At 36.3% G+C, this 15,119-nt stretch overlaps 1 protein-coding gene across 1 annotated transcript; it reads right to left on the bottom strand.

Annotated features, from left to right (window-relative positions):
* Positions 1-9,789: 9,789 nt before the first annotated feature.
* HTR1F (5-hydroxytryptamine receptor 1F) lies at positions 9,790-10,887 on the bottom strand. The gene has a single exon (XM_060099805.1). The coding sequence runs from the start codon at positions 10,885-10,887 to the stop codon at positions 9,790-9,792; it is 1,098 nt and encodes a 365-aa protein (XP_059955788.1).
* Between the last annotated feature and the right edge of the window lie 4,232 nt (positions 10,888-15,119).

Below are 15,119 nucleotides of genomic sequence, written 5' to 3'. Positions count from 1 at the left end.
GAATATATATCTTTCTCTATGGAATATATGCAAACATGTTTTATTTAACTGGCACTATAACCTTTTCTTCTTGTCCTCTTTTAAGTGCCAACATTTTTTCCACTTCATCTCTATCAAGGTTTATTTTGAGAGGGAATAGCTGAAAGAAGCTATTTCTCAAAATCTAATACATACATACAACGTGATTACACTCAAAACTGTTCTTAAAAGATTGGGACTCAAAAGAGAACACAATGCAGGGATGAAGAGAACTCCCATCCTTCTTTTCCATTTGCACTTGAGTGTTACTTAGTAACAATATATCAGTACTTTTTACTGATTTTTTTTTTAAATTTAGGAAAATAAAAGGAATTGTTTTCGTTCTAAACAGAATTTTACAAGGGAGAATGTAAATTCTTTGAGTGAACTGAAGGACCAGAAGTGAAGTTATGGTAGGTTATATTGTTGAATAAGGGAAACTCATAGCTCAGTCTTCCACAAACACTATGGAAAAACACTCGGACACTTAAAATCCACGTCTCCTTCATATTTTTATTCTTCCTTTGTAGTTTTTAAATAGAATGCTATAGGATGTTTTGAAATGATAAAGTGAAAGCCAACACTCATTATTTGAAGGATATGATTTATTTCACATTTTACTGTTTTGGGGCTAAGCAACATCAAATTTCAGCATATATTTATCTTTGTTACCCTTTTAACAGCAACAACCTGAGCAGACTTTCATATTTCATAGACTTTTAAACTTCATATTTGAAGATTTTCGATAGTTTTGGCAATCGCTATTAAAATTGTTAAAATAAACGTAAGTGGTTTTTCATGTCTTTTTTTTTTAACTAAAGATAATAACCACTATATATTATTTTTCATCAATGGGAAGATTTTGAGAAAGAAAATGCATTTAAAGTTTTGGCTCAGGTTTAATAGTGCACATATACAATTCTAGTTCATTGATTACTCAGTGGAAAATACAAACATAAGAAGTCAATTATCCAACTTGAGCCTCCAGATGTTTTGCTTATGACATTTTTTTTTCTTTGCGGTACACGGGCCTCTCACTCTTGTGGCCTCTCCCGTTGTGGGGCACAGGCTCCGGACGCGCAGGCTCAGCGGCCATGGCTCACGGGCCTAGACGCTCCGTGGCACGTGGGACCTTCCCGGACCGGGGCACGAACCCGTGTCCCCTGCATCGGCAGGCAGACTCTCAACCACTGCGCCACCAGGAAAGCCCCGCTTATGACATACTTTAAGAACAGGGAAAAGGACAGAAGATTCCTGAAACATACATGCCTTTCTAATCGGAGTTATTTTTGTCTAAGTATGGCAAGTAGAATAGATAGTATTTAAACTTTTAGATTAATAGGAAGATATAATAGAAAAGAAAATCAAGGTTAAAACAAAGTCATTGCTGGGTTCGGTGTTTATATTTTGAGACATCAGCATAAATGAAAACACAATAGACAAAGATATGAACTTACAATTCACTTTTTATTCCCTTCTTTAGGAGTATGTAGTTAGAACCCGATTTTGTAGATGAAGAGACGACCATGCTGGGCAGGACCCTTGGAAAACAAGAGGCGTTCAGCTGGGCATCCAGAGTTAACATACTGTGTTCCCCAACATCAGAGTGATTCTCAGGGGCTTGCTGTAGAGCTGGGGAGTTTTAAAGAGTTGACATTTCTATGTTTGGTCAACCTAAGAGTGCTTGTACCATAATCGTAGAGGATGGTGAGGTGGGTATGGGCCCCTATTACTTATTACCTCTTTTAAAATGCTTGAGCTAAATGAAACTGTTAAGGAGTGTTTCTCTAGCTCTTAACAATATAAAGAATGATTTCCAGAATTCCCCAGAAAATAAGAACTGTTCCATTTGAGCTGAAGAACTTATTGCATTTTCTACTTCACTGCAGAGATATTTCTTACTCTAAAATGCTATCCTCTTTTCATTCACACACAAATCATGGAACAGAAGGGGACTGGGGCTGGGCAGGGAGTATGAAGAGGAGTGATTTCACGTCAGGTGGCCTGGAAGCCAAGAGCTGAGTTTTCATATGACCAAGTGTATTTATTTATATCTGTTTTAGAATAGCAATTAAAATACTGTCTTTAGAAATAGTCAACTTAAAGCATTTTTATATAGTGCACATATGGTTTATGATGTATAATTATCAAACAGCAAATTTTTCATAATGCATAGATAATTACCAAAAATTAATGTTCTATGAATTTCATGTCAGTAAGATATTCTCTAATCATAGAAAAAATAAGAACAAGCTTTCTATTTCTAGCAAAACACACATTACCTCTCAGTTTCCCTTTTGATAATAATCCACTTGTATTTCTTTTTATTACATTTAGGAATAAAGATAAATCAACTGTAACATTTTCTAGTTACTAGGACACAGGGAAATGCACCAGGCTCACTTAGAGAAGATCAGTATTCAAAAATTTTGCGATAGGTATGGAAGGAATATAAAGAAATAAACATATGTCCCTTAAGTAACTTACATTACTATTTTTAGTTAGTATAAAAACCAAACACTCATGAAGAAACTAGTGATATGAAAAACAGATAAGGAATTATTGAAGACAATATTGTGTCCTCACAATATTGAAACTGAATACAAATTTAGTTTCAAGGAGGAAGTGGAATTTAATCTGTGCTTTGAAAGATAAGTTGCATCAAGTAGGTGGAGGGCGCATCAAGCGGAAGGGAAAAAAAGTGCTAAAAGAGTAATTGAGACAAGAATGAGCAAGGCACACTGTGAGGACAGTGAAGAGAGGGACCGGATTGGAGAAGACAGCACTTGTTGGGGTAGAGAGAATAGTGGGAAATAAGATTTTATGGAGGGTGGTTATCTTTTGTTATTAATATTAAGGCCCTAATATTAGGGCCAAGCCAGAGAGTCTGGATGCAATGTAATAAGCAATAGGGAGCCCTTATTGAATAGTTACTTTAAATTTTTATACTTTTATATAAATTAGTAGTGTTTTTTTCATACACTCAGTAGAGCCTAAACTTAAGCCTCCAGTCTTATTTTCAGCAACTTAGAGTTGTCATTTCAAATGAAGGTTTTCCCTTTAGTATTTAAAGGATTAAACTAAAACCCTGATCCTGAAACATATGGGAAATCACCTCTGAATATATCAATAGGAGAAATCCATGCTGGAATAATCGTGGTTCTGATTTTAATAGGGTGGTAGAATTGTATTGCATCCTTCAAGAAAGCTAACCAAGTTTCAACAATGCCAGGCTTTTAGTAATAGGGATGGCAGGATACAACAGGGGAAGAGACTCGTGAGTGCCCAGCAGGGTGGCATTTCTATAGCTGCAGATGGGGTTTTTGGGAAGTTATTGCTCTACTAAGGACAGAGCTTCGAGGGAGAGTCAGAAGCAGGAGGCCATCCATCACTCACTTCTCTCCAGACTCAGAAAAGGCAGTGCACAATCCAGAACACCAGTCTCCCTGTCGTGTGCTCTGACACATTCCAGACCTGCCTGCCACAGAAAATAATAACAATGCTAATTTACATCATGTGGTGCTTTAGTGTTTTTCAAGGACATTTGCTTTATCTCACTCGACTTCCTTAGTCTTTCAATTCTGATTTGAGGCCTGCAGGACAGATAAAACTTGCTCAGCATCAAGTCAGTGATTAGCAGAATCAGGACTCTCTTTTAGCCTTTACTGATTTCAAATCTAGACATTTCTTTACTCCTTTAAATTGTCGCTTCATATGTGATGAAAAGCTTTCATTCTTTGTCCTAGGAAAATTTAAATAATATACTGACTGAGAATAGACTTTAATATTTTTTCTAACTGAGGGCTTTATAATTCACTGAGCAATGTTGATGTGATTTTTACTTCTGCTCAGTTTTGTATTAGGCACTTTTCATAGAGTAGCAATTCTGACTGGAACTCAACTAGTGAAATGGTGGTGAAATTTCATTTTCAGTTACTATAACTATGTCCTATAAAATTCTTATCTAGCTAACTGGGAGCTTTCAAGCAATGGTCTCTAGAAAAGCTCCAAGCTCCAGCTTCATTAGAACAGCTGGAAAATCCTGCTAAAGACTCAGATTCTGGGGTTCCATTCGGGACTCACAGACTTAGATTCTCTGGGACCTGCCTTTGTAATTAGCATCTCAGGTGATGCTTCTGCACACTGATTTTAAAAAGCTCAAACTTGAATGACTCCCTTCCTGCTGAAAACCCCCTCCTCCTCCTCTTTCTTTTTCATCTTCAAGTTCAACAGTGTGCTATGCTAAAAAGAGCATTTCTTTTTTCCAGTTCAGTCCTTCTTAACATCTGCAAGATCACATACACACATACACACACATGCTACTAGGGTCACAGATCCACTCAAATCCTAGCCAAGCCACCTAACACAAAGAGGAAATTGTCAATGTTTGTATGTGTGTGTGGGGGGGATGTGGGAAACCCCAAGGCATCAAGACCCAGCAATATAATGCAATTATAATTATATAATAATTAATTATGCAATATATGAAATAAAATATAATGAGGGCTTCCCTGGTGGTGCAGTGGTTGAGGGTCCGCCTGCCGATGCAGGGGGCGCGGGTTTGTGCCCCGGTCTGGGAGGATCCCACGTGCCGCGGAGCGGCTGGGCCCGTGAGTCGTGGCCACTGAGCCTGCGCGTCCGGAGCCTGTGCTCCGCAACGGGAGAGGCCACAACAGTGAGAGGCCCGCATACCATAAATAAATAAATAAATAAATAAATAAATAAATAAATAAATAAATAAATATATATAATGATATAATAAGTATAATTTTTAGGAATGAATGTTAATTACATATAAGTTAGGAATATTAACATGATATAGTGAAAAGTTTATTGGAGAGCATAGGAAGAAAAACATAGCAAGCTTTGCTGTGTATCTACATAAACCAATAAGGTCATCTTACTGTCCTTGCAGAGGTGGAAACTCTCCATGGTAGAAATTAGAGCTGTGACGCAAACTTCACTGAAAGTCTAGTTTGACAGGATTTATTGTTGATCAAAATAATATTATACATTTTTTTTCTGAATTTTTATCATTTCTGGCCTAATCAGGGAATGCAAATTCTTTGAGAAATTTTTATCTTTCTCAGGTAGGTTTCAAGTACTATCATGCTTTGTACAGAGAAGATATTCTTTATGAATAACCATACATTTATTATAATGTTGGAAAGTATTTTTCTCAACAAGTGCCTCATTTAAATAATTGGGGGAAGCATATGAATTCACAAGGCCATGAAAAATGATCACAATGCTGTACGAAAGTATTACTTTGTTCATGACAGAAATATTAACTTGCCTTTGAAAATATTTTTTGGCAAAATAAAGGTCTGAATATAATCATTTGGGTTTTTAGGAGGGTATTAGAGACACATTTTCTAAAACAATTTAATGTGGACACATTTTGAATTACGCAGGATTATTTTTGAAGGACTTTAGAATATATTAAGGAAAAATCCTTCAAGTTTCCTTTCCTGCAATAGAGTAAACCTGATTTTCTGACTGCAAGTCAAAAAAAGTCTTGTGTAAATTCACGAGGAAGCTGTTCACTCCTTAAGGCAGAGGAAAGCATGTCAGCAGGAAGCAAATAACCACCCTCACTTTTCATGATATTTGGTGGAGCAAGTCAGCACGTGTCCTGTTAACTGGCTTCCAATTTTTCTCTATTTCGTTTTGACACAAAGCTCTTGCTAAAGAGGGGCAAGCTTAAGTTTGAGCCTGAGAATATGGGGATTATGCTTTGCTAAAGAATTTTAAAATTCGGAGCTGTTAGAAGAATTTGGAAGTGAGTCTCAAAGAAGCTTTTCTTCACTTGGAAGCCGGGAACTTGTGTAACCTGGAGCACAGGGAGGGGGTTGAGGTGGGAGTGGGGGTGAATCAAGGTCACCAGAAAAATGAAAGGAAGATTGGTTTTGGAGATTCAAATGGAAATTCATCCTACTTAAGGGCTGACCCATCAACTGCCATTACCTGGATAAACTGTTGATGCTCTTGATTTGACCCTGGGGGGTCTATTGTGAAACGAAACAAAACAAACAAAAAATTAGGGTGGAGAATCCATATTCCCATCCCAACCCTATAAAAAACACCATATTTCATAAACAGAAGTGAATTTTCAAACATGATTTGTACATAGCTATGCCAAATGATAGACGTATTGGACTGAATTTAGTATTCAGTAGTTTGACATCCTATCTTTTCTTTGGTGTTTTGACCTTGTCATTTACACATCCTTCATTTGAAAAAACTTAGAAGAAGCAGAGCAAAAACAAACGCTCCACTTACATTTCTGGTGCTGGTCTCTAAAACTGTAGCAGGAAGTTAACCTTCATTATCTAATATTTAACCACTTTCTATGATATTTATATATTTTCTTCTACCTTATCAGTTAAATATATGCATTATTAAATTGTGATATTTGTTATGGATGTGAAAATTTATTTTCTTCAGTAGAAATCTTCAGCTTTTAGTAACTTGGAAAAATTTCATTGAGAGAATAAATCTTAGGTATTCAGAGAAGCATATCATGTTATATGCAATCTGTTCTTCATAAATTTTTTTTAACAGTCCAAATTACAGATTATTAGCCCCTACATTCCTACCCTTTAAAGCTATTAAAGAGAAATCACTCATATCACTTCATGAGGAATGGCATGATCTGTATCTTCAGCATATGGGGAAAACCCATAGACGAGGTGATAATTACTGTAATGTGTTGTGACCCCCCTTGGATTAAAAAAATGCTTTAAACACAAAGAAGTAATAAACTTGATTCTCCAGAGAGCTCTAAAGGAGAATCTGACTTCCCTGTCACTTAGAGTATTATTTTCCTAGATTTAAGCTTCAGTCCAACTCAGAGTAGAGGGTAGTATGTATGTTTGGGTGAGCCTCACCCTGCTTGAGAATTCTTCCTTTGGGTTGATGGGCTGTGTCTCTTAGAGTTCTCCAGTATAAATATATACCTCCCTGAGGTGAGTGTAAATAAATTAATTTAACAGATTATTTTAACTTTAGCAAGGCCTTTGGGTAAATAAATCACAGAATCAAATTTTGGTGAGAAGGAGAAAGAGAAATAAGCAGAGAATGATAAGGTCTCAAACAAACTTTGGACTGTCAACACAGCACACGGGCCCTGGGAATTAAAGAGAAGAGGACAAAAGAAGTGGCAGGAGCCTTAGATAAATCTCATCTACTTGTTAGTTTTGCTTGGACCAGACTGCTCAGGAAGCGCCTGTGAGCTCTGATATGTCTTTATGTGCTTAGCGAACCCAAAAGAGAAGTCACCTTTGCACCAATAGGCCCCTCCTCTTGAGTTCCTCATTTCAGTTGAGAACTAGTTATCTTAGTGACTCATGTCTTTCTGTCTGCCTGCTTATTAACATATTTGCTATAACCTGCAGATTCTACCTCCACAATACCTCTCATCTATTTCTTCCTTTACATTCCCATTGCCAGAATCAAGTTCGGGACTTTATCACCTCTTGCCTAGATTAATAATTGCTTTCTAACAAGAAGTTATTATGTCCAGTACTCTCTCTGCTCAAATCCACTAAGATTTTTTTTCTAGAATTGCCCTAAACTTGTAATATTTCTGCGAAAAAGCATCAGTGACCACTCATTGACAGACAGCAACCAAATTAACTATAGACTTCTTTTTCTGACATTCAGAGTCAGCCACAATAATGGCCAGTTTCTCTTTTAAGCTCTTCTACTGTCATTCTAAATAGCTGCCAAACTCTTTGCTATTTTATGATCATGTCCCATCAAATGCTTGCAGGATGCAGTCTGAAATCTTTATGTTGCCACCACCTGAAGTATGCTCTTCCAAATCTCTTTCTCAAATGCTGTTCATTAAATATCCATTTTAGATACATTCTTTACAAAAATTTCCTGATTTTTCTCAACTAGATATGATCAGTTTTTCCTTTGAATCATCATAAAAATGTAAACAACCTCCATGCTGATTTTTGTTTTTTCTTTTCTATTGTAGTGTTCATATTTTTGTTGTTTGTTTCACCTTTTAGATTGTAAACATGTTAAAGGAAGAAACAGTATTTTATTATTTCCCGTATCTTCTATACATCTTCTATACATTGAGAGTACATCTCAATGCCTTATATAAAATTAAAGTTCTGTAAATATTTGTTAGATTGAGAGTAATGTGTCATTGATACATAAAAAATTGATGTAATGTACTCTTAAGCTCCCCACTGGGAAAGAATATTTAGAATACACATGAAGGTACAGCTTAGAATAAAAGGGAATGTATTGTTTTTTTCAAATGATTTTGGTTGATGGTAGGATTAAAAGGTGGTATATGACCTTTCTGGTTCAAATGAAATGAAATCTCAGAAGCATGGTTCTTTTGTTTTCAAATCCCTATATAAATATGGTAGATAAACTTATGAAATTGCTTTGGCTCACTGAACTTGTGGAGTGACCAACTGGGAGATATATACATATATGATATATATAATTAGTATAATATTAATCTTTGCTTATTCATTTCTATCAGTTGGAAAACTAGAGATTTTTTTGAAGTCAGTGAAAAGTCTAAGAATTCCTACCACATTCTCTCTAATAAAAGGGAAATAGCTGCTGAAGTACAAAGTATCACAGACTTTTTAGTTAGCAACTAAGCTTATTAACATTAACAGAAATGAAATATATATTATATATTTTTAAAAGTCAGGCATATAATATCTATGGCAAGTAACGTAGGGTACTTAGTGCCTTAAATTTGATTCCTAAACATGGCAAAATTAGAACACCACCCCCAGACCCTCCCTGAGTTATTTCTACTAGGGTAAGTCTTTGATTTCAAATGTTGATAATATGTGATGAAGAAAATATTCTTCTAGGAATTCATATTAAACAAAAAGAATATGGTAAATACAAGTTCAGTACCCAGAATTATTTTGCAGTACCTAGCTCATTTTATGATTACTCCTTACTATCAAAATACAAGGACAGGGCTTCCCTGGTGGCGCAGTGGTTGAGAGTCCGCCTGCCAATGCAGAGGACACGGGTGCGTGCCCCGATCCGGGAAGATCCCACATGCCGCGGAGCGGCAAGGCCCGTGAGCCATGGCCACTGAGACTGTGCGTCCAGAGCTTGTGCTCCGCAACGGGAGAGGCCACAACACTGAGAGGCCCGCGCACCACAAAAAAAAAAAAAAAAAAAAAATACAAAGACAGTATCAACCTCTGACTTTTATGTTTCCTCTGGTCACAGTAAGTAAGAGTATTTTTTTTTTTAGCTCCTTCTCCCTCCTATTTTGCCTAGGGTGAGACGGAGAGGGGACAAGAGTGGTTAGGTAGGAGAAATGTGTGCTTTGTGGTGAATTTATCTTGTCTATAAAATAATAGAATCATATAATAAAACAATAAGATTATGTAGAAATTATGGAGGGAGGTATGTTGTTAATTGAAAATTCTTCTGTAGTTGTTATAAGATATAAACCTGAAAAATCACTGTTAATAATATATATATATATATATATATTTCCAGTTAGTTTTTAGGGACATTGCATAGGCAAAATATTGTTTATAAACAATAAATTATTTTCTAATTTCACATACTCTAGAATAATGGTCAAAAAAAGTCTTTAAATCAATACATTTTATATGTATGTTGCTATTAAAATATATATTAATATCATTCTAGCAGCTTTAATTTATGTCCTCTAAAAGTTTAAATGTTTTATTCTTTAACATTCATTTAGTTACTTCACCTCAACAGAACCCCAATCTTTTCATAATAAACTTCTTTAAACTAATTTCGACATCGCATAAGTTTTTGGAATGCTTTCTTGAAGTCTTCATTAAAGATTGTATAAATCAGTGGGTTTATAAGGGAATTGAGATATCCAAGCCATGTCAAAAAATTTGACATTTCTTCAGAAATTTTACACTTTTCACAGACATTAACAACCAATTCTTTTACAAAAAAAGGAAGCCAACATATTACAAATGCACCCAAGATTAATCCCAGGGTAGTGGCTGCTTTGCGTTCTCTTGTGCCTGAGATCTTTTGCCTTCTCCAGGATCTCTCATGCTTGAATTCAGACCTGGGGCTTTTCACTGTGTTATGAATTTTATCAAAGTCCGTTGATGGATCAGATAAAGATTTTTCTAGCATGTATGGTGTGGAGACCAGTCTAATGCTTTTCTCACCACTCCCCAAAAGGTGACCATTCAGTTCCTCCTTGGCAATCCTACTTGCTTGTCTCTTGTGGTATAACGTCTTTGCTGCTTTATATATTTTGTAGTAGAGGATCAAAATCAATGTTAATGGGATGTAGAAAGCTCCAAATGTTGAGTAAATAGTGGAAACAATGTTGTCATGTTTGATGATGCACTCATCTTCTCGGCTAGTTCCTTGGTGCCTCCAGAATAGAGGAGGCATAGAGATGAAAACAGATATAATCCAAACTATGGTAATCATAATGCCAGCATGCTTGGGAGTCCTTTTCCTGGCATACTCAACAGCATCTGTGATTGCCCGGTACCGATCCAAAGCTATAGCAGAGAGATGCAAGATGGAGCAAGTGCAGCACGTGATGTCAACACTCAGCCAAATGTCACAGACCACTTGCCCCATAATCCAGCTCTCTCTCACAATATACACAATGCTGAAAGGCATCACCAGGACAGCTACAAGAAAATCTGTGACTGCAAGGGAGCAAATTAAGTAGTTGGCTGGGTGGTGTAGCTTTCGGGTTACAATAATTGCAGCGATCACAAGTGAGTTAATGGTCGTCGTCATCAGTGCCAGCCCAGAGAGAATGAAGGACACCAGAATTTTTGATGGCATTCTGTCGAACAGTTCTTCCGAGGTCAAGTTTTGATCAGATGAGTTTAAGAAATCCATTTTTTGTTTGATTTAAAAGATTAATATAGCTGAAAAAATGGACACCTGTAACAAAGGAGAGGAAAAACAGTTCAGAGAAGGTTTCAGAGATTTTTCTCTTCCTTTCAGAATATTTTTTTTTAAGTATACATGTATCTTTTTCCAGAATAGTCTATGGATTAAAAACATGGAGTTCAGATAGCTCTTTTTCTTTACATTTAAGAAATACAATAAGAACAGTAAAAAACAACAACTTTAAAAACATTTTCTTAAAATAGGGCTCAAATAAAACAATTTTTATGCATAAAATAACCTATCACTAAAATCTCTACTATTGTAAAAGTGTTTAAAACCTATATTAATATTAGCTATGTTTTTCTCTTTGTCTACAGCAGAAAAAGTTTAAAAGCACATGTCATTAGTATATATTTGTGCATTATATAATGTAATATAAGAAAATATCATTTTAAAGGCAGTATTCAAAATCATAAACAATTTTGTACTTAAAGTTACACTGAGAACATTTTCATTGGGCTTGTGGAGACTAAAGGAACTTTCAATGTATTTTATGTCAGGATATAAAGGTTATAAAAAGAAAAATAGACAAAATTAAAATATTTTTAGTGTATTTCTAGCATTCCATGATCATTTTATGAAATTAGGAAAATGTCAGAGTGTTTAGTAGTCTTTGTGGATATAAGTAGTTAGTTTGCTTTAAAAAGACGAAATAAAACTAGTTGGAACCAAATAACCATACACACTGCCCATAATTATGATATATATGACCGAAATAAACCACTGAACGAGGTGAACCTTGACAGCAAGAAAAGCTCATAACGTCACACACCCTGAAATGGAAATTATTCTTTACAAGACTCCATCGTAATGACCATGTAACCTTACTTTTGAAAGGGAACCCTCCAAACATGGCTTATAATTTTTACTTCAGTCCATGCTATTACTTAATTGCAAGTCAAATACGAGCAATTAGAGTGTAATTAAATAAGATTAATCGTTTTTATAAATAGTTTTTTTTTTTGCGGTATGCGGGCCTCTCACTGCTGTGGCCTCCCCCGTTGCGGAGCACAGGCTCCGGACGCGCAGGCTCAGCGGCCATGGCTCACGGGCCCAGCCGCTCCGCGGCATATGGGATCCTCCCAGACCGGGGCACGAACCCGTATCCCCTGCATCGGCAGGCGGACTCTCAACCACTTGCGCCACCAGGGAGGCCCCCTTGAATTATTTTTACTTTAAAGTTGTTATGTTTTACTAATTGGAACTGATAGAACAATAATTTAAAATACTTGATATTTTTATATCAAGTGCTTCTTATGAAGTGTGTGTGTATACGTATAAGATTATGTATATATATATATTATAAAAACTTGGAGTGCAGCATATTTAATATCCTACTTGTGTTTGAGTTACCAGTACTAAATTTAATTTTTATTTTCTCATATTCATTGAAGGCAGGTGCTGATGGCTTGCTCCTAAGCAAATTGAGTGACAGAAGAAATCTGAATACATGAGACCCATAAAACAAATAGTCCCATATGTAATTGAAAAGGAGTTGTATATCTAAGTTACTTATATCAACACTTACCCATTTGTAAAGGGCAACTAAGACAACTTCAGATAAAGAATGGAGGCTACAATCTCCTTAGAAATTCGAAACCAGTGGTTTTGGAACTCTGTTTGCCTCAGAGTCACCAGGAGGGCTTGTTAAAACACAGATTATTGGGTCCCAGTCTCTGGAGTTTGAGATTCAGTAAATCTGGGGCAGGGCCTTCAAAACTGCATTTCTAACAAGATCCCAAATGATGCTGATGCTGTTTGTCCAAGGAGTCAGGTTTCTGGCGGGTGATCAATATGGTTCTTCCTCAGCTCTTTGTCTAATCCTTTCACCGTTATGGCCTTTATGAGTTCCTCTCCTAAATGTCAGAGAACAGCTCTGACATTTCTGCTGTACAACTTTCTCAGCATCTCTCTTTCTCACATTCTTATTTCCTGGAGTTTTTCAAATAAATGATCTTCCTCTAGCTTTTCTTCTGATGCCTCCCTATTTTTTTTAAACTTTTTATTATGAGAGTTTTCAAACACAAAGTAGAATAGTGCAGTACACATCCATGTGCCCATTACAGAAATTCATCAATTGTCATCATTTTGCTAATCTTGCAGGAACAAGTGTTAATTATAATCAGAGATAAAACAGGATTCAAACTTTGTGGAAAGGAGTAAAATATACTTTTTTATCAGCAGTCAAATGGTGAAAGTGGACAGAATCATTGCATGGTGCAACATGGAGGGTTAAGGTCCTTAACAGAAGGATGCATCCTGCATGAAAGAGGGTGGGACATATTTTATAGGCCCTTCTTCATACTGTAGGAAGAATCAGGACCACAGCCTATGTTTTTTATTAGATTATGAAGCTAAAGGGAACAGCAAAATCATTTTGGTATAGCAGCAAATCAGTGGATTATGTTGCTTATAGACAATCTCTTCTAAAATATTCCTCTAAACTGAGAAGCTGAAGAAGGCTGATGAATCACCTATTTTAAACTGTAATTTTTGCTTTTCATGTATGTTTAAACCTAAAACCTCTCTTTTATTTTTTATTTATTTTATTTTATTTTTTTAAGATGTTGGGGGTAGGAGTTTCTTAATGAATTTATTTATTTTTTGCTGTGTTGGGTCTTCGTTTCTGTGCGAGGGCTTTCTCTAGTTGTGGCAAGCAGGGGCCACTCTTCATCGCGGTGCACGGGCCTCTCACTATTGCAGACTCTCTTGTTGCAGAGCACAGGCTCCAGACGTGCAGGCTCAGTAGTTGTGGCTCATGGGCCTAGTTGTTCCGCGGCATGTGGGATCCTCCCAGATGAGGGCTCGAACCTGTGTCCCCTGCATTAGCAGGCAGATTCTCAATCACTGCACCACCAGGGAAGCCCCAAAACCTCTCTTTTAATAAGTATCTACTGAAATATTCATTTGTGGAATAATTCTAGCAAGTTTTTAATATAAATATTCAATAGTTTCTATAAAGAACTCTGTTTCTTTTTCCTGCTACAGTCCCTTCTTATCAAAATTGCTAATATGTTGTGTTACTTAGGCTTGCCAGTACTGGGTAAGTTAAAAGGAAGAGGGCAGGGAGAATTCTGTCTTTGCTGCCATCTGGCTTTTCTTCCCCTTCCAAACAAGGTCTCTTTTAATCTATCTAAAATTTTCCTTTAGGTTTTTTCCACTTAAGCCGAATATCTTTGAGCCATGCTTTTTTTTTTTTTTTTTTTTTAACATCTTTATTGGAGTATAATTGCTTTACAATGTTGTGCTAGTTTCTGCTGTGGACCTAGAGTCTGTCATACAGAGTGAAGTAAGTCAGAAAGAGAAAAACAAATACCATATGCTAACACATATATATGGAATCTTAAAAAAAAAAAAAAAGGTTCTGATGAACCTAGGGGCAGGACAGGAATAAAGATGCAGATGTAGAGAATGGACTTGAGGACACAGGGAGGGGGAAGGGTAAGCTGGGATGAAGTGAGAGAGTGTCATGGACATATATACACTACCAAATGTAAAATAGATAGCTAGTGGCAAGCAGCCGCATAGCATAGGGAGATCAGCTTGGTGCTTTGTGACCACCTAGAGGGGTGGGAGGGAGATGCAAGAGGGAGGGTGTATGGGGATATATGTATACATATAACTGATTCACTTTGTTATACAGCAGAAACTAACACTACACTGTAAAGCAATTATACTCCCTGATTATTATTAATCCTGACTTTGTACAGATCTTGGACCCCCTGCTCTAGACATGTTAACTCCCCTTCTAGAAGGTGACTTATTTGATTAACTGATTTCTTTAAGTATCACACTGTAGCATTTAAATTAGGCTCAATAAAATGGTACTTAATCCTAAGGGAAAAAAAACAAAATGTATCATATAAATTCTACTGCATTTTACAAGAAATTTTTCCATTATTAACTTTAGAAAGTTAATTAATCTTCTGAAAATTGTTTTTGTAGAAAACAAAGAAAATAGGAAAACAAATGCAACTAATTGCAATTGGGTTCTTTTTTCTTTTTGTCTTATTTTTCTTGCCACTTAATTAGAATTTCAATAAACCATCTACCTTCATTGATTCAGACACGGCCTCTAATAAGATTCTTTCTTACTCCTTTACATCTTAAGTTCCCACAGTGAGGCCTCATGGTGCTAGGGACCACTTCTGTGTTACTAGACATAGACTACATCACAC

The sequence above is a fragment of the Mesoplodon densirostris genome, chromosome 5 (assembly GCF_025265405.1).
Source record: "Mesoplodon densirostris isolate mMesDen1 chromosome 5, mMesDen1 primary haplotype, whole genome shotgun sequence".
In the NCBI taxonomy this organism is placed as follows: domain Eukaryota; kingdom Metazoa; phylum Chordata; class Mammalia; order Artiodactyla; family Ziphiidae; genus Mesoplodon; species Mesoplodon densirostris.
The sequence above is the reverse complement of the archived record's forward strand: the minus strand, read 5'-3'. Positions and strand labels throughout refer to the sequence as shown.